The 20,952-nt window shown below is 41.6% G+C and overlaps 1 protein-coding gene across 2 annotated transcripts in view; it reads left to right on the forward strand.

The window, feature by feature from the left end:
* Positions 1-20,952, forward strand: part of tsen15 (TSEN15 tRNA splicing endonuclease subunit) — a 69,433-nt gene that overhangs the window by 26,250 nt on the left and 22,231 nt on the right. The window contains exon 3 of one of the 2 annotated variants that reach the window (XM_043699913.1): positions 1,969-2,104. The exons of the other annotated variant lie outside the window; for it this stretch is intronic. Coding sequence (XP_043555848.1) covers positions 1,969-2,104 — 136 coding nt within the window. The remainder of the gene's footprint in view (positions 1-1,968; positions 2,105-20,952) is intronic. 2 annotated transcript variants of the gene reach the window in all.

Below are 20,952 nucleotides of genomic sequence, written 5' to 3' on the forward strand. Positions count from 1 at the left end.
AGGCTGAGGGGTGACCTTATAGAGGTTTACAAAATTATGAGGGGCATGGATAGGGTAAATAGGCAAAGTATTTTCCCTGGGGGCGGGTTTAGGGTGAGAGTGGAAAGATATAAAAGAGACCTATGGAATGAGCTGCCAGAGGAAGTGATGGAAGCTGGTACAATTGCAATATTTAAAAGGCGTTTGGATGGGTATATGAATAGGAAGGGTTTGGAGTTATATGTGCCAGGTGCTGGCAGGTGGGACTAGATTGGGTTGGGATATCTGGTTGGCATGGACGAGTTGGACCAAAGGGTCTGTTTCTATGCTGTACATCTCTATGACTCTAAAACTAAGATATATTACAGTCTGAAGCCTGACCTAAATCTTAGCTATAAATTGTAAATAGTTCATGTCCAGCATTCATCCTTGTGGCGCTCAATAGATTACGCCCATCAATCTCAAAAATGACCTACAATCTGCAATGAGGAGATGAAACACAGACTGGGTGACCACTTAGTCCATAAAAATGACCCCAAGCTTCCAGCTGCCTGCCACTTCAATGCACCACTGTGTTCCCATGCCAACATTTCTGTGTAAGGCCTTCTGAGGTGCTTCCTTGAAGCTCAATGAAAACTGGAGGAACAACACCTCATCTTCTGCTGAGGTATCTTTCAGCTTTCAGAACTCGCAGCGTGAATATTCTCCTCCAAATTCGTTATCCTTCCCCAAACTGCACGCTGCTGTTCTGTATGGGTTACTCACAGCACAGCCAACCCATTTTCAACTATTCACACTTCTCATGAGCGCCTATTCAGCATTGATTTCCCTCCTGGTTTATCACCAGCAATCCTTTTGTTTTCTTCTTTTTTTCTTCTTTCTCTCTATCTCTATCTTTCTCAGCACCGTCTCCATATATTCTACTTACTCCCCCACCCTAAGTCATCAGCTTTGAGTTGAGCAAAACTATTCATACTTTGCTTTCAGTTCTGATGAAGGGTCACTGGACTCAAAATGTTAACTCTGTTTTTTGCTCTCCTCAGATGCTAACCGAAATGCTTATTTTCTGCAGCATTCTCAGTGTTTGCTCCAAATCGCCAACATCTTCAATTGTTTGTTTTAGTTCAGTGCCAAAAATTCCTGTTTATTCTTATTCCGTTTTTGTCCGCTAACCAATTCTCATGAAAATGTTACACTAATTTCATGAGCCCTAATTTTGCGTCACAATATCCTGTGTGTGTATTACAAATGCTTTCTGAAAATTCAGATACACTACCCCCCTCCACCACCACCACTACCACCACCTTATCTCCTGTCGCAGTTACACACCTAATAAAAACTTCTGTCAAGCACAACTTTCTTTAACTAAACTTTGCACATGTAGCATTTTAACAGAGCACTAAGTTTCTTCTGGTATTTGATCTTAAAAATCTGAATTTTGTAATATTTATCTCTGACAGTTTGGGTTTGAATCCTCTCCTGCCAACATTATTTTCCCTTTAATCTTTGAGTTGAGCAAAACTATTCATACTTTGCACTAAACTGATGTTTTTGTTTGGACATGTTGTGGTTTAACAGAGCACTAAGTTTCTTCTGGTATTTGATCTTAAAAGTCTGAATTTTGTAATATTTATCTCTGACAGTTTGGGTTTGAATCCTCTCCTGCCCAACATTATTTTCCCTTTAATCTTTGAGTTGAGCAAAACTATTCATACTTTGCACTAAACTGATGTTTTTGTTTGGACATGTTGTGGTGGCAGATATTTGAAAGGAAAATGTTGCAAGTAGTAAAATAAGTGTGATTTTATTTTTAACGGTTGGACTTTATTTCCAAAATGTAAGTGAACATTTGATTTGTAGGCTGATTTTCGCATGCGGAATGTAGAAAATTATTCTTTTCATATTTCCCTTTGTTCAAAGATTCTACTCTGAGAAACAGGTGATTCCTGTCACTGTGTTCAAGCTAACCAGTTCCTTATGATTTTAAAGCCAGGAACTGGAAGGATGTGACCTACAAGGGTTCAGAAGAGCTTCAATTGATCTACCTGCAGGGTTGCCCGGGTGAGCAGGAGGAAATGGAACTGGTGGTGCCAATGCCAATTCATATGACATTGAGTCATGAAAGGTAAGCATTGTACTGAGACAGTGGCGACTCATGAATTATCCTGCAAATCTATTGAAATGACAGGCTGGGCAGAACCAGGCCGTTTTCTATTTGAGAACAGTAACTTAAATGTTTCACATGTATTGTGCAGATGGATGGGCCAAGTAACTTCCTTGTAGAGAGCCAAATAAGATAGTAGAAACATTCAACACATCAAGTAGCATCTGTGAAGAAAGAAATTGAGTTCCCTGCTCATGTGAAGGAGCAGGGAAGGTTGCAGAATGGAAGGATTATGGTAGAATCATGTCAGGAAGAATCCACTGTTTTCCTGACAACATAGGAATTAACCTCTGGCCGAGAAGGCCCAAACTGCACCTTCCTGGCGTACTACCAGTTGAGGTTTTAAGTGGTCACTTAATTACCGCATAAGGGTCTTTTTCAGTCACTGTCACAATTAGGGGTGGCACAGTGGCTCAGTGGTTAGCAGTGCTGCCTCACAGCGCCAGGGACACTGGTTTGATTCCACCCTCTGGTGACTCTTTTCTGGAGTTTGCATGTTCTCCCTGTGTCTGCATGGGTTTCCTCTGGATGCCTCTGTTTCCTCCCATAGTTCTAAGCTATGCATGGTGGATGGATTGGCCATGCTGAATTGCTCATAGTGTCCAGGGATGTGTGGGCGAGGTGGATTAGCCATGGGAAATGCAGAATTATAGGGATACAGTGGGTCGCTATTTAGAGGATCGATGGACTCGATGGGCCAAATGGCTTGCTTCCAAACTGTAGAGATTCTATGAACTGTGTACCCAGTTTCGGGACAACAGTGAGCAGTGGTAGCCATTTGTGTGTTTGAACGCATCTCTGCCCTTGTTTCCAACCCCTGTGCCTGTAGCCTGCACACAGTAATATCTCCTGCCCCTGAAATGTCACCTTGCCTGCTACTCCTACACCTTGGCAATGTTGAGCTATCAGTATCTCTGGGACAGTGCTGTTGGATACAGTGGGGCTGTGGGACATCACTGTCCCATGGTGTGATGCATTGAAAAACCCACTGGATGACCCTTTATAAGTGCCTGATCGTTGCAGTGCAGGACTGGTGGGCTTTTCAGCTTGTGGTGATGGGCACCTACCATCACATTTGCAAATAAAAATTGGAAGACCTTAGCCAATAATTCAGATCGGTGACCTTTTATCAAATCTGGAAAGCACTGTGTTGTGATGAAAGGATCTTCTCCACGTATCACTTTATAAAATAACTAAAACTCTTTCTGATGCTGTCAGCCTTTATCCTTGTAATTTCATGGTATTTATTGAATTTCTTTGTTGGCCTGTAACGATATCAGATGATTCCTGATAGTTGATAATCCTGTTTCCTGTGACTTAATTCTATAAATACCCTGGTCATCCATTTCAAACACATTGCACTGCATGTTCCTTTTTCTTGTTTCTTTACATCTTTCACTTTACCTGGAAGACTCGGGATTCTGCGATAATGGTTAACTAAACCTCAGTAAAATGTTTGGACACCTGTACTATTGGGAGTAACTCGTCACCTAGGGGGTGGTGGAGAACATTGCTCATTGTAAGTGTAAAGACTCCAAAGTCCTGGAGGACCATAGGGCTGCTCTCTGGTTAAAGATAGATGACTGGTGTGAGTTTAACCTGAGTGTCGTCAGGCCTCAGGTAGGAATGAGAAGGCTGGACCTTTATGGTGGCGTCAGTACGTATGGAAGTCGCGCTGTTGTCACTCTGCATTGCAAACCAACTGTCTTGGTCTAATGAGAGAGCCACTCCGTGGTCCCCAAGGACTATAGCAACTTTACTGATTGTACACAAGGATCGATATTCATCCCTTTTGAAGATGGCCAATCCACAAGTGTGAGATTCCTGCCTGTCTCTAAGGTAGAAACTCCCCCGTGTGTTGGGTCGGTGTGAGCTTTTTTTTTTACTTCTAAGCAGAAAACAAATTAAATCTGGCATCCTATTTTCTGGGCATTTTAGCAAGATAAAGTAAATGCAATGTGAATGGGGCGTTAGTATAATCCAAACAGTAATCACCTTACAAGGAACCCTTTACAGAAAATGTCATGTTCTCAGCAAATCTAGCTAGCTCTCATCACATGGATGAGGAGTCGCAGTGAATAGTTGTAAGTCAAAAGATTTAATCAGCTTGAAAAATACAAAAAAAAACAATTTGCCAGACATACAAGTAACTCACTGTTGCTATCTCATTGTTAAATTCTTTTTTTCTAATGAAAAATATTTCTGAGCTAGATGCTAACCCCTGTTAGTCAAACTTGTCGTCAAAAGTGGAATTGTATTATGTTTTATTTTAGATAAAAGTTAAGCATGCATTTAATTTTTCATAAACCGTATTTATAATTTTGATCGAACAGTAACCGGAGTGCCCAGTATGGTTTTGGATAATTGGGTTTGTGGTATTCACATATGAGACTACTGTGCAGTGGTTATGTTGTCAAAGGGATAATAAAAGATTGAGTGGTGGAAAAGAGTCATATTCATAGCTAACAAATGGAGGCTGTTGTATCTCTGTCGGTTAACTGAATATTAGTGTGCTTACAAACCATGGAACTCAAAGTCCCAGATTTAAACCCTAATCTGTTCATCGATAGAAGCTATCTCCTGACTTTCTGAAAATACTACACTTGCAAATACAAAGTGTCGGCAGTATTTTGTTTGTCTGTAGTACTTCTCACAATCACGGTAACATAAAGTCATGGTTCATGCGACTAAAGGGACAGGCGCTAAAATATTGACTGCATTTGTAAAATTGGACCTCCACAAGGGAGAGAAAGCACTAAGGAGGAAATAGTAGTTTAGTACCGAAGTCAAAAATTCTTAATTTTGTGGTAAGAATTAGAGCAAACTTTGCCTGGCTTTCTCATTATTCCATCCTAAATGGTGAGGAAAGAACCTCCAGGACGATATGGAATTCTCAAACCATGTTGTCCAGATCGGAGTACTTCACACTATACCCTTGATAATCTTGATGCTTATATTACATTTTACAATTGAATTATCCAATAATTTGATTAAGCATAATGGAATACACAGAAAACCAGAGATTAGTGCTCAGATTGAAATACAAGATTATCTAAATTAAAGTCTTTGGATTGAGTAGATTGTAGTCAGGATTGTGTTGAAGTTTTCATTGTTTTAATGCTCAATTTCAGCATTGACTTGCAATATAGAATTCTACAAAGTGTTGTGTTTTGGATTGAATTTCTGTTCTACTTGTGAGAATTTCTTAGTTTGAGTTTTATGTAAAGTGGAATCCAAATTTTTTAATGTACAAAATGCTGGATGTCGCTTTTTTAAAAACATAAGAAATTGGAGGTAGTGAATGATAAGGAAAAATGTAAGTTTAGGTAATTTCAATTTGGTTAAATCCACCTGATTGCCTGAAGGGGTTAATATAACCCTTTCAATGAGTTCAAGTGCTTCAGGTTTTGCAGAGATGCATCATAGGTAAGACTGGGACACTGAATTATAAATAATATCAGATTTTATTGAGTGTAATCAAGTAAGGTGGTGCACTCATCTAATAACTAAGAATTATTTAAGTAACAAAAAATACGGAAGCTATACTTCTGTAAGAGACCATATCTTTTTTATGGACTATGGATTGAAAATGAGAAAAAGATATGCTTTAAAGGTACACTAAGGTAGTTGCAGCTTTGTAAAAACAGGTGAAGCTAACCTATGTATATGAAACAATGTTGTTTTTGGCAATGCTTTGCCCAGATAATCTGGAGCCACCTATGTGGAATTTTGCTCAGTCAGTCTTTGATAGGCTTTTCATAGACCATAGTTGTTGTGAGTTCAGGAGAGCTCAGCATAGCAACACGCCTTTGGGCAGGTTGCAGTTTAATGCTGATTCTATGAAGGCGAATGAAAACTGACAAGCCCCAGTAGCTTAGCAGCATCAACATCTCTCTGTTTCCTTGCTCTAAAAAATTCACTTCTCCAACTTTGTGTCAAAACAGCAGGGAAGAGCAACATTGACTTCCTAAAATAAGGAATGTTAAGCTCATAGGAAAAGAAAAACCCTAGGTCCAACCAAACAACTAGTAAACCACAGACTGATCATTGATGTGCAGAAGCATTAAAGCATCATTGAAGAAAGGAAAAGGATTATAGAACTAACTCATCTGCTTGTGATTTTGAACTGATGATGCAAACTGTGTTTCTTTTTATTCCCCCCCCCCCCCAAATAATAGAACATAGAACGTTACAGCACAGTACAGGCCCTTCGGCCCTCGATGTTGCGCCAACCTGTGAAATTAACCTGATGTCCATCTAACCTATACCGTTCCATTATTATCCATATGAATGTCCAATGCTCATTTAAATGGCCTTAACATCAGCGAGTCTACTACTGTTGCAGTCAGGCCGTTCCACACCCCTACTACTCTGCGTAAAGAAACTACCCCTGATATGTATCCTAAATCTATCACCCCTAAATTTAAAGCTATGTCCCGTTTGTCTTTGTTTTGTGTGAGTCTTTGTTCGCATGTGCTTATGTGGTGCTTCTAATCAATCATTTGTTGTTGGCTGACATACGCATAGTTTAGTTTGTAAATGTTTTAAGATTGAATTGAATTTATTGTCACATGTACCGAGGCACAGTGAAAAGCTTTGTCTTACGAGCAATACAGGCAGATCACACAGTTAAGTAGAATAGATATTTAAATAATAGGTAAACAGCAGCAAAAACAAAAACACAGGTACAGGCGAATGTTAAGAGTTTGAGTCTATTCAGTATTCTAACAACAGCAGGGTAGAAACTGAACATTCAGTGTCACACTATCAAAATGCACAAAATAGCACGTTGACTTTGTTTCACTGGTAAAATGAATGTGTTTGTAAATGTGGCCAAAACTAGATTAACTACATCTTAAACCCAGAATTGCTTGCAGAAGGTTTCTCATCGTAGTCTCTTGAAGAAATGGCCTACTCATTGAAACAGTTTTCTTTAGATCACTGGAGTAAGTAAGCTGTCAATGCATTGGAACTATTTTAGCACACATTTATGTGTGGTACGTTGAAAACTTTGCACCTTAGTAGGGTTTGTGTGCTGGAAATATTGGTCTTGTGAAAGAGTTATGCCATTTTAAAGGACCGCTTGCTTGGCACTCCATTCAGTAGCAGCTGTGTGCATTATCTACAAGGCTCCTTAGACAGCAGCTTCCAAACCCACTGCCAGCAAGAAGGACAAAGGAACGCCACCTGAGAGTTCCCCTTCAAACCACTCACATCCTGACTTGGAAATATATTGCCTTCCTTCAGTGTTGCTGGGTCAAAGTCCTGAAACTCACCGTGCAATAGCATTGTGAACCTACCTACAACAAATGTACTGCAGGAGTTCAAGAAGGCAGCTCGCCACAAACTTCTTAAAGGCAACTAAGAATGGGTAATAATTGCTGGTCCCAAAAGCATCGCCCACATCCCATGAATTGTGTTTTTTTAAAAAGCATCATCAGTGTGTCCTCATCATGGAAAGTGTTGAAAGACGAACCTCTGTTAGACACACAAGAGACTCTTAAAATCTTCCATGGATAACATCAAGATTTGGGGAAGTTAGTCGAGCCAAGCAACAGCTTGTCCGACATAAAAGCGCATCTTGGTAAACTAATTATCCCACTAATGTGAGATGGTGAGGGATAATTTATTCATTGCAACACATGAGGGAGGGCTTGAAGTGAAGTGACTTTTGATTATAATGTTCACTTGCATCTGGTCTCATCTTCCAAGTGTGTTTTTAGTGCATCTTCAGGCTGAAGAACTGCACATTAAAGATGATTCTGGCCTAACCAGTCTCGCCTGTAAGTAAACTGTTGGAATTGGCTGCAATGCGGAGTGGACTCGATGGGCCGAATGGCCTTGCTTCCGCTCCTATGTCTTATGTCTTATGGTCTTATGTTGCTTTTAAAGAATGATAGTCGGGTGACTTAAATCGATGTACCAGCCGATACTATGGATTACTTGTTAGATGGGTTTAGTGAAAAAAAGTTATTAGCATGTTCGGTTCAGATGATGGTGTACTGCTGTTAAATCCCCGCTCTGTAGGTTGCTCTCTTTAATTAGCTACTGGGCACATTGCTGAATGTAGCACACGTTGGTTGCTAATGTGAGTGCTTGTATCGCTGAACCTGAGGAAGTTTCTAAGGCTGAGTTATGCATGGTTTATCCTTGCTGAGGTTTTATGTTTGTGAATTTAATTGGTTATAAAATTTCCATTGATAATATAGGTACGACTCTTAAAACATCAAAAGAATGCTAAAAAAAAACCCTGTTAATAAAAAGATTTCAAAATTCAGATTCTGAATACTTTATGAATAACCTACAATTTCATAACTGTATTTCAGTTATACAATCGCATTAAATATTATAAATTGCAGAACTATAGGCTTGCTTTGGTCTTGACAGTGATGATGCCAGAATATACTTTGTTATACTGTTAGATTCACTGACCTTTCAGGTAGTACTTCAATATTAAAAGAAGCAAACCTTCTGATTTTTAAAAAATTTAATGACTATTTGTAAATTAAATTGAATATTTTGTCTAGGTAAAATAAATCTCATAGTGGTAGTAATTAGATTAGATTAGATTACCTACAGTGTAGAAACAGACCCTTCGGCCCAACAAGTCCACACCGACCCTCCGAAGAGCAACCCATCCAGACCCATTCTGCAACATTGACCCCTGACTAATGCACCTAACACTACGGGCAATTTAGCAAGGCCAGTTCACCTAACCTGCATGTCTTTATGACTGTGGGAGGAAACCAGAGCACCTGGAGGAAACCCACGCAGACACAGGGAGAATGTGCAAATTCCACACAGACAGTTGCCTGAGGCGGGAATTGAACCCGGGTCCCTGGCGCTGTGAGGCAGCAGTGTTAACCACTGAGCCACCGTGCCGCCCAAGTAATCTGCTTGTTTATTTATTTTAGTTAAAATGAAAGAAACTTTTTAAAACTATCTTGTACAATTTAAAAATAAATTGTCTATTGGGGCAGATTCTATTTTGAAATCTTTGTTAAATATTGTGAGAAAATAGCATTGTTTATCTTGTTTTTGGCATTACTCTTCACAATGTTTCACAGGTACAATAATGGGCTTTTGTCGAAGTGTTGAATTCTTTGAAGCAACAATGTGATTTTTCTGCTGAACTGTCTGACGTTTAACTTAGGTTTTTAATCAGTGAATCAACACATCATTTGCCCTGAGCTACTTGCGGAATTCTGAGCAGTTCTTCACAGGGCGCAGGTACAGCACAGGTTTCCATTGCTACCACCTGCTGCCATGTTTCTTTCTCTAGCTTGGCAAGGCAATCTGTTTTACAGAACTTGACATAGGCCTTGTTAATTATGCTATAAGTCAGCGAAAATTGAGGAGGGCAGCTCTTTGTTTTTCATTACCTCTTTCTTTCTTTCTCTCTCCCTCTACTTTCCTGTTCTTTAATTTCTCTTGTCTTTATTTCCCTCTTGCTCTCTATCTCTGACTCGCTATTTCCAGATCTCTGTCTGACACTGGGAACTTTGGCAATTCAGTTTGGAATTCTGTTTGAGAGCTACGAGGCCTTATCAAGCAAGTCTGACCAGGGATCAGCTCTGGTCCTCCTATTATTGCATGCTTTGTGTCACCACGAAAACTAGATTCTTTCTGCAACCAGTGTACATTTGCAGGCCATTAATATTTACAGGACTTGGGTGATCCACTGCCCTGTATGATTTATTCCATACTTCGTAAAGCATAATTTTGCAGAGGATCTAACTCTGCAGTGTACTATTTTAACATGGAGTAATGACATGAAGAGAGAAGTGTGAAGAAAATGTTGAGTTGGCACTGAAAACTAAATTCATTCAGCTGAATCATTGGATATATTGTTCCTTAAGAAAATGCTGGGAAACTTCATGTCTTCTATACTGTATTTGTACATACATTTACCTTGATAAAGAGTATGTTCCCTCATCATTATTTACTTTCAAAACAATCAGACTATTGAAGCGTCAGCAACTTCAAAAGGAGGCCAGTTTCTGTCATTCGAGAAGTCTGTATGTGCAGTGAAATCTCTCCCAAATCTTAGTGGAAATGGATATTTCTTCTTCTTTCTCAAAGAACTGACAGGGTACTAATTTAACCTGAATATGTACCTAGCCGTGCAGTCTTCTCTGAACTAATAATATTTGTGTGTGAAACAGCCAGCTTTATTTGGTGATGTCTTTTCATTTGATCAACTGGTGTTTGCAGCTATTTACCACAAACTGGACTCTCAAATGGGTTCATTCTTGGAGGAGTCTGTAACCTGTTTCAAAAATCTGGCGACTCAAGGCTGGCACCAGAAAGCCATCTTTATTTAGGATATTTTTACAAGTAAAATAAATGTAACATTCCTCAGTCTCATGGTATGCAAGCCAGCATCGTACTGCTTCGGAACCTCCTTTCTATTCAGATATTCTGATTCCAATTTTGTTTTAGGTGCTTTTCCTACTTGCCTGGATTTGGAGGTGGGAGGCAAATAGGAGGAGGAATGGGCAGCACAGGAGGAGATTTAGCATCAGAGGTGGATGAGGTGCATATGGCTCTGAACCAGATTTCATTTCTTAAAGGGGATGGGAGGGGACAAGAGGTTGATGAAGACGTGAGGGGTCAGCATTAGAAGAGTGACACTATGCCAGGGCCAGTCTCCCTTTTGGGAAGGAAAGCTGGTCTGGCTCAGTGCTCGCTTTCATCGATGTACCCAGTTTGCATGGTGGGGGGAAATATCAGAGAGTGATCTTTTGTTTCAAGTTTTGGGATGCCAGTGTGTCCTTGTGGATAAGATGCTGGAAGAGGCACCAGTTGCAGAGTGGTTTGGTGTTTTAGATTAGATTACTTACAGTGTAGAAACAGGCCCTTCGGCCCAACAAGTCCACACCGACCCGCCGAAGCGCAACCCACCCATACCCCTACATTTACCCCGTACCTAACACTACGGGCAATTTAGCATGGCCAATTCACCTGACCCTGCACATCTTTGGACTATGGGAGGAAACCGGAGCACCCGGAGGAAACCCAAGCAGACACGGGGAGAACGTGCAAACTCCACACAGTCAGTCGCCTGAGACGGGAATTGAACCCAGGTCTCTGGCGCTGTGTGTCTGCATTTTGCCCTTACTGGGTGGAAGGGATATGATTGGGTCGGGCAACATGCAAACGTCAGTCCAGTTTTGTGGGTCATGTAAATTTATCCTTATAAGGGAAAGGAGGTGTCAATTAATTCAGAGGAGAAAGGGGTAGTTTACACTCAATCTGTGGAATAGTCGGTAGGATATTGTCTTTAAGCTTTATCTGTTTCAAACCCACCCACTCCCACAGCTGCTTGACTACACCAACTCCCAAACCCCCACTCCTGTAAAAACACGATCCCTTACTCCCAATTTCCCCGCCTCTGCCGTATCTGCTCTTAGGAGGAGCAATTCCACTCCAGGACATTCCAAATGCCCTCTTATTTCAAGGACCGCAATTTCTCCACCTCTATTGCACCTCTGCTATTGCACCTCTGCTCATCCACTTCCCGCACCTCTGCTATTTTCACTACCTACAGTCAGACTCCACCACCAAAACTTTTTTTTTTTCCCTCCCTACCCCATCTGTGTTTCACAGAGACCATTCCTTCTGCCGTTAGGTCCACAACATTTCTGTCCCACCCCCACCCCCCCCCCAATCAACTCCCCTTCTACACCCAGCACCTTCCCCTAATGCCACACGAGGTGTAAAACCTCCATCCAAGGCTCTCAATGATCATTTCAAATCTGGCTAATATTTTCCAGCACATCCACCCACCTCATTTACTGCATCCATTGCTCTCGATGTGGTCTCCTGTACATTGGGGTGACAGGACGCCAACTCGTGGAGCGGTTCAGATAATACCTCTGGTCTGCACACACCAAACAACCCTACTGACCTGTGGCCGACCACTTCAACTCCCCCTCACACTCCCTCAATGACATACGAATCCTGGGGCTCCTCCATCACCAAATCAAAGTCACCCGCCAACTGGAGGAAGAACACCTCAACTTCTGCCTTGGGACCCGACAATCACACGGAATTAACATTGACTTCACCAGTTTCAAAATTCCGCCCCCCCCCCCCCCCCCCCAACCTCATCCCAGACCCAACCCTCCAACTCGACACCCCTCTTGACCTGGCCAACCTATCTCTTTTCCTTCCCACCTATCTGCTTCACCCTCCCCAACTGAACTATCAGAATTACCTCCCACCTGCATCCACCTATCACCATCCCACCCACCTTCCTCAAGCAACCCCCAACCCGATTTATCTCTCAGCCTCCTTTCCCCTCCACATCCCTGACGAAGGGCTTATTTCCAAAACGTTGACTCTTCTGCTCCTCGGACAGCACATCCTTTGACTTTAAGCTTTATGTGACTTTGTGTGTGTGCGTGTGTGTGTGCGCGCGCGCATGTATAGTGGGCAGTATTTGGAAGTAGGGCAAGAATGTTTTTGTTTTTTACTGATACAGTATGAAACCAGATTTTTCCTCAATGGTGGGTTCACTATCCTCTCAATGTCCAGAGTGGTTAGATTACTAAGGAAGGAGGTATTTATATACCTTATCATTAATCCATTCGCATCCAATGCATACAGTGCAAACAGTAAATAGGGCTAGGTTTATTCTCCATGGATAAGGGGCTTTTGAAATCTCTTAGAAAATAAGTTGGGAGAGGAATTACTTTCAATACTTCTCAACTGGGAAATTTGGGCTGGAATGGGGGATGCTGACTGGCTGATGTTGTGGGAATGGAATTTTGTTCAGTCAATGCTGGGTCTTCATTGGGAGTAAAGAGGTGTGGGTTGTGTTGTATTTTCCCTTCAAAGAGAATTCCATTGTTCTACTGAGTTGGGGGAGGAGAGTGAGGTGATACCCCATTCGCCATTCTCAATAAGAAATAGATTAGAAGAGGGAAAAGAGAGAGCTTGGTGTTATTGGTCATTGGGTTGGTGTAAAAGCCACAAATTAGATGTCTTGTGACAGGGCAAGCCTTGGTCTCCATTAAGTGGGGTAGGTGGCAGGAGTAAATGTTGTTTTGTGAAAGGTTTGGATTTGATTGCTGCAAGTATCATTTCTCTCAGATCATTGCTGTGTGAATTTCATTAAGATGCATGCTATTAATATTTTTCATAACCTTCATCATGGTTATGATGCACACAGATTCAACTTGCTCCTTGTTAATTTCCAAGATTCACAAACAGGCTATTTTTGGAGTTGGGTTGGATTGTTCCTTACGCTAATTTTGTTTGTTACTCTTGTACCAACCTGAGCTTCCTTTTAGTTTTAAAATCAGGAAGACTTGTTGTTGATCAAATCTTGGCACTACGAAACATTTTCAAAAATTAAGCGATTAGCAGTTGTTGAATGGCAAATTCCTTTTCCTGTTTCCTTCCTCCACATCCTGCAGTCCTTGTCTGTGGCTTGCAGAAAACAATGAACGATGGCCTATTCAATTTTAGAGGACTCTACAGCTGAGCTTATTACAAAATCTATAATTATAGGTGAAGGTAAATTACACTGACACAGTGCCAGAGACAAGCTGCAATGCTGTTCATCAAACATCTCTCTACAACCAGATCGCTGACTGATTCTTTGCACACAAGGGTGTTGAACACTAATTGTAGCATTCTAATTGCTAACCAATGTGAGACAAATTGGGACAGAACATGACCTTTTTTGTAACAAAAGTGTAATAACATGGAAGGATTGTGGTGGTCTGTGGAGCTAAATTCCACACATTGTACATTTACTCACAAGGACATGAGGAGGTTTAGGTTTTAACAGAATGGAAACTGGTTGATGTGATCGGTCTTTGCCCATGTTTATGCATTACTTGATCAGTGTTATGCCTAAGTTTTTCTGTCCTATATCCTTCTATTTCTCTTAGTTCATGTACATATTTGACTTCCCCTCCAGTGCAACTAAAAGCGCTTCTTGCAGCAGCAAGTTCCACGTTCTTGGCATTTTTAAGAAAAGACATACAAATTATTATTTATTTTTGTTTTCATCATTCTTTGCCTTAATTGGAGTAATTATTAGGTGCAATATGGGTAATTTCAATTAACACAGATGGCTAGATCATCACAGAGTAACCTCATCTCTGATGATCTTTAAAAATAATGGGTGGATGCTTTAATGGAGGTCACTTCCTGATTTCTGGTAGATTACCTTTCTGCTTGCAGGAAAAAGTGTGTGGGTGGATCATGCGGGCTGGAAAACACAAACTCACCAGGGCCATTTAAGGTTAGATTTGTTTTAAAATAGTGATGGAAAAGGATAAACCAGATCTAAAAGTTGAACTTCTAAATTAGATGAAAGCTAATTTTGACGATATTAGGCAAGAACTTTCAAAAGCTGATTGGGGGCAGACAGATATAGGAATAGAGTTAAGGAGAATCCAAAGGGACTTTATAAATACATTAAGGACGAAAGGGTAACTAGGGAGAGAATAGGACCCCTTTAAAGATCAGCAAGGTGGCCTTTGTGTGGAGCCCCAGGAGATGGGGGACATACTAAATGAGTATTTTGCATCAGTGTTTAGTATGCAAAAGGAAATGAAAGACATAGAATGTAGGGAAATAGATGGTGACATCTTGAAAAATGTCCCTATTACAGAGGAGGAAGTGCTGGATGACTTGAAACGCATAAAAGTGAATAAATCCTCAGGAGCTGATCAGGAGTTCCCACAGACCTCTGTGGGAAGTTAGGGAAGTGATTGCTGGGCCTCTTGCTGAGATATTTGTATCATCGATAGTCACAGGTGAGGTGTCGAAAGACTGGAGGCTGGCTAACGTGGTGCCACTGTTTAAGAAGGGCAGTAAGAAGAAGCCAGGGAACTATAGACCGGTGAGCCTGATGTTGGTGGTGGGCAAGTTGTTGGAGGAAATCCTGAGGGACAGGATGTACATGTATTTGGAAAGGCAAGGAATGATTAGGGATAGTCAACATGGCTTTGTGGATGGGAAATAATGCCTCACAAACTTGAATGAGTTTTTTGAAGAAGTAACAAAGAGGACTGATGAGGGCAGAGCAATGGATGTGATCTATATGGACTTTATTAATGCAATTGACAAGGTTCCCCATGGGAGACTGGTTAGTAAGGTTAGATCTCATGAAATATGGAGAGATCTAGCTATTTGGATACAGAACTGGCTCAAAGGAAAAAGACAAGAGGGTGGTGGTGGAGGGTTGTTTTTCAGTTTGGAGGCCTGTGACCAGTGGAGTGCCACAAGGATCGGTACTGGGTCCACTACTTTTCGTCATTTATAAAAATGATTTGGATGTGAGCATAAGAGGTACACTTAATGGTAAGGTCTTAGGGAGTGTTGCTGAACAAAGAGACCTTGAAATGCAGGTTCATAGCTCCTTGAAAGTAGAATCGCAGGTAGATAGGATAGTGAAGGCATTCCTTTATTGGTCTGAGTATTGAGTACATGAGTTGGGAGGTCATGTTGCGCCTGTACAGGACATTGGTGAGACCACTGTTGGAATATTGTGTGCAATTCGGCTCTTTCCTATCAGAAGAATGTTGTGAAACCTGAAAGAGTTCTGAAAAGATTTACGAGGATGTTGCCGGGGTTGGAGGATTTGAGCTATAGGGAGAGGTTGAATAGGCTGGGGCTGTTTTACCTGGAGCGTCGGAGGCTGAGGGGTGACCTTATAGAGATTTATACAATTGTGAGGGGCATGGGTAGAATAAATGGACAAAGTTTTTTCCCTGGACTGGGGGAGTCCAGGATTAGAGGGCATAGGCTTAGGGTGAGATGGGAAAGATATAAAAGAGACCTAAGGGGCACCCTTTTCACGCAGAGAGGGTGGTACGTGTATGGAATGAGCTGCCAGAGGAAGTGGTGGAGGCTAGTACAATTGTAACATTTAAAAGGCATCTGGATAGGTATATGAATAGGAAGGGTTTGGAGGGACGTGGGCCAGGTGTGTACATGTGGGACTAGATTGGGTTGGGATATCTGGTCGGCATGGACAGGTTGGAGAAAAGGGTCTGTTTCTGTGCTATACATCTCTATGACTCTCTATAAATGCTGTATTCACACAGACTCCATTTTTAATATTCCAAGTGTCTTAACTTGGTGTCAAGAATTAGGAATTTATGGCAGTGATGTAAATGCTCATTAAGTTGGATACAGTCAGAATCTAAAGTTATTTAAACTCCCAGTACTATAAAATGAAAAAAAAACCTTGGCAATAGCTGTTCATTGGACAAAAACAGGCAGTCATTGCTGAAGTGCATTAATTGACTGGCCTTCTGGTGTACTTGAGAGAAAACAACATTACTATCTGGTCCTGCAGTTTCAAAAGACTTCATTGTTGTACTTTCAACATGCTCTGCCTATTACAAATGCTTGACTGAGTTTGAAAAGCTCCAAACCAGTTATCTTAGCAGAGGACTGAGATCACAGTTTGATCATTTTAAGAAGTCGAAAAGAATTCGCTACCTTTGTGGCCACTGTGTAAAAGTTCGCATTTGAACCAGGTTGACCACTTGAGTGAATTTAAAATCTTTGGATGGGTTTCATGAATGGAAATTTGTTTTGGTGTATCATTGAGAGCTGTCTTAGATTGTTTAAAAATTCATTAATTGTTTCAACTCCACGTGACTCCTGGATCTGTCCATTGTGGATACTGAAGGGTCATGAAGGTGGTATGGAAGCTATAAGTAGCATTGAGGTGGGGTGGGGTTATGAGGTGCAATCTGAGGAGTCATGAGGGGATGAATAGAAAGATGAATATTAAATGGCTTAACAACCTCTTATCAAATTGGCCTGATGTCTTAGAACCAACACGAATCCTGTAACCAACCTGCCTCAAAACTTTCTTAACCCTAAGTCTGCCCACTGACTGAAAATCTTGCCTGTGGAGTTTCTTTCACTGATCCCACACTTTCTGTCCCCAAGGTGAAAATCTAGCAGTTGCCGTTGAGGCAGTGCTGGCAATTGTTCTCCATTGTAGACATTTTAATTTTAAAAATATCCAGCAGGCTCAGTAGCTGCCCAAACTGGTCCCAGTGAAGTTGTTGCCAATTTGCATTTAAACAGTTTTTTTTTATTCAGAGAAGTGTTCTTTTTAGAATTTTGAGAGATGCTAATAGTCAAGGTGCTTGTTTGGAATGTTTGTTTTCTTTCCATTATGCAATACCGTGTACATAGATTCCGATATGCGCAGTGTACTTGTGTACATTTAGCAATGTCTTAGTCTGCCCAAAGTTAGTTAACCTGTTTTTTTTTAAACACAAGCTTTTAGTCATCTGCTTTTAAGTTTGAAGAAGCGGTTATTTTGACGGCCATTTTTACCTTTTTGAGGGAATGAGAATATTCTGAACTGGGTATGTTTTTAATATTCTGTTATTTTAGTGTCTTTCTGGGGTCTGTGGTAAATCTAACTGCTGAATGCAGGCCCTTGTGACGTTGCCATTATAGGACTCATGATTGGCACTTCAGCTACAACTCTGGAGCAGCAGTATGTAGCACAGTTTTGGAGTGGAATTCTAAGTACCCTGTGTGTTATGCTGGTAAGACATTTTGCAGACTTGGAACACTCATGACCTCATACCTTCAGCTCTCGGGTTTCACTTTTAGTGCAAATATTTTCAAAATAAATCTAGAACTATCTACAGGTTGGAGGTGGAGACTAAATATTTATATATTTGGAAATTGTATCCTCTTGTACATCTGACTGTGGAAGATCTTATTCAAAAAATGTAATGGCTTATTGTCTTACCATATGATGCTCCTTCATGAACTTGGAATAGGACAATATTCCAACAAGTGCATGTGTTTTAGAAAATAAAATACAATGTTCTGAATCACAGTTATTCCACTCTTGGTGGCTATACCTTCAGTTGCCCGAGTCCCAGGCTTTGGAATTCCCTACTACATGTCTCCACCCCACAGCTTAGCTTGTCTCCTTAATGACACGTCTTTAAATTTCAACCATGGGCTCTTGTGACACAGTGTTACTGTCCCTACCACTTCACCAGGACGCCCAGGTTCAAGACCCATCTCTTCCAGAGGTATATAATGACAACCTCTGAACAGGTACATTAGGAAACAAAGCTACGATCAAGTTTTTGGTCAGCTGATTTATATTTCCTAATGTGGCTTGGTGTCATATTTTGTTACATCATGCTCTCATGAAGGACCTTGGGTCCTTTCATTATGTTAAAGGACCTATTTAAAAGTAAGTTTTTTTTTTAATTTTCTTGTTCAATTTGATAATGGCTGACAACTGCATTGAGTTAGCTATGCTGCAAAGGCAAACTACAATCCACTGTACTTTTGTAATGATGGCTACTATTGTACTTGTTTACTTAAAGTACATTTATGTGTTGTTTTCTTTTTGCTGCTCCTTTCAAAGTAATGATATATTAATTACCTAACAGCAAGATATTACTTGACCCAGGAATAAAGCCAAGAACCACAAATTTGGTGAAATCAGCTCTTTTTTTTCAATTTGAACAATCAGTGGAATTTATTTTAACTAGATATTGTACAATAACTAAATCATACTTGTTTTCTTGGATTTGGTTTAATATTTAATGCAATATGGTATTGCAGTTAATATATTAGTGAGTTTTGAGAAGATTTGCAACATGTTTGAGGTGAGGGATGCCATGGCCGTCCCTGCTGATTACACTTGCAGGAAGTGCACCCATCTCCAGCTGCTCCAAGACTGTGTTAGGGAACTGGAGCTGGAGTTGGATGAACTTAGGATCATTCGGGAGGCAGAGGGGGTCATAGATCGGAGCTTTAGGGAAGTAGTAACTCCAAAGATTGCAGACAGATGGGTGACAGTGAGGGGGACTGGGAGGAAGCAGCCAGTGCAGGGACCCCCTGCGGCCGTTCCCCTCAAGAACAAGTATACCGTTTTGGATACTTGTGGGGGGGACAACTTACCAGGGGTAAGTAATGGGGCTCAGGCCTCTGGCACGGAGCCTGTCCCCGTTGCTCAGAAGGGAAGGGTGGAGAAGAGCAGAGCAATAGTAATTGGGGACTTGATAGTTCGGGGCACAGATAGGCGGTTTTGTGGGGGCGAGAGAGACTCACGTTTGGTATGTTGCCTCCCAGGTGCAAGGGTATGTGATGTCTCTGATCGTGTTTTCCGGGTCCTTGAGGGGGAGGGGGAGCAGCCCGAAGTCGTGGTCCACATTGGCACCAATGACATAGGTAGGAGGAGCGCTGAGGATGTTAGGCAGGCTTTCAGGGAGCTCAGAGTTAGAACGAACAGAGTTGTTGTCTCTGGTTTGTTACCCATGCCGCGTGATAGAGAGTCGAGGAATAGGGAGAGAGAACAGTTAAATGCGTGGCTACAGGGATAGTGCAGGAGGGAGGGATTCCGGTATTTGGATAACTGGGGTTCTTTCTGGGGCAGGTGGGACCTCTATAAACAGAATGGTCTACACCTGAACCTGAGGGGCACCAGTATCCTTGGCGGGAGGTTTGCTAGTGCTCTTGGGGGGGGTTTAAACTAACACTTCAGGGGCATGGGAACCTAGACTGTAGCTTTAGGGTGCAGGACCTGTAGTGTAGGGAGGTTAGGAACATGGCATCAATCTCAAAGGAGAGTGCCTGTAAACAGGAAAGTGGCTTGAAGTGTGTATACTTCAATGCAAGAAGTATACGAAATAAGGTAGGTGAACTTGCAAGTGTGGGTTGGTACCTGGGATTTCGATGTTGTGGCTATTATGGAGACATTGGTAGAACAGGGACAGGATTGGCTGTTGCAGGTTCCAGGGTTTAAATGTTTTAGTAGGGTCAGAAGTGGGGGTAAAAGAGGGGGAGGTGTGGCATTGCTTGTCAAAGATCGTATTACAGCGGTGGAAAGGACGATGGATGAAGACTCACCATCTGAGGTAGTTTGGGCTGAGGTTAGGAATAGGAAAGGTGAGGTCACTCTGTTAGGAGTTTTTTACGGGCCTTCTAATAGTCCTAGAAACGTAGAAGAAAGGATTGCGAGGATGATTCAGGAGAAGAGTGAAAGTAATAGGGTGGTTGTTATGGGGGACTTTAACTTTCCTGATATTGATTGGGAAAGCTATAGCTCTAAGTTTGTGAGAAACGTTTGCAACAAAAACTTCCAGCTCGGCGAACAGAACCACAGCAGCTATAGCTCTAGTTCGTTAGATGGGTCGGTGTTTGTCCAATGTGTGCAGGAGGGTTTCCTGACACAATATGTAGATCGGCCAACAAGAGGTGAGGCCATACTGGATTTGGTTCTGGGTAACGAACCGGACCAGGTGTTGGAATTAGAGGTAGGTGAGCACTTTGGGGACAGTGACCACAATTCGGTGACTTTTACTCTTGTGATGGAGAGGGATAAGTGTGCACTGCAGGACAAGAGTTATAGCTGGGGGCAGGGAAATTATGATGCGGTGAGGCATGACTTAGGATGCGTGGCTAGGAAAAGTAGGCTTCAAGGCAAGGGCGTAATTGATATGTGGAGCTTGTTCAAGGAGCAACTATTGTGTGTCCTTGATAAGTATGTACCTGTCAGGCAGAGAGGAAAGGGTCATGTGAGGGAGCCGTGGTTTAATAAGGAATTGGAATCTCTTGTTAAAGGGAAGAGGGCGGCCTTTGTAAAGATGAGGCGTGAAGGTTCAATTGGGGCGATTGAGAGTTATAAGGTAGCCAGGAAGGATCTGAAGAGAGAACTAAGAGCAGCAAGGAGGAGACATGAAAAGTCCTTAGTTGGTAGGATTAGGGAAAACCCTAAGGCTTTCTATAGGTATGTCAGGAATAAAAGAATGACTAGGGTAGAAATAGGTCCAGTCAAGGATAGT

This window comes from Chiloscyllium plagiosum, chromosome 11 (genome assembly GCF_004010195.1).
Source record: "Chiloscyllium plagiosum isolate BGI_BamShark_2017 chromosome 11, ASM401019v2, whole genome shotgun sequence".
Lineage (NCBI taxonomy): Eukaryota > Metazoa > Chordata > Chondrichthyes > Orectolobiformes > Hemiscylliidae > Chiloscyllium > Chiloscyllium plagiosum.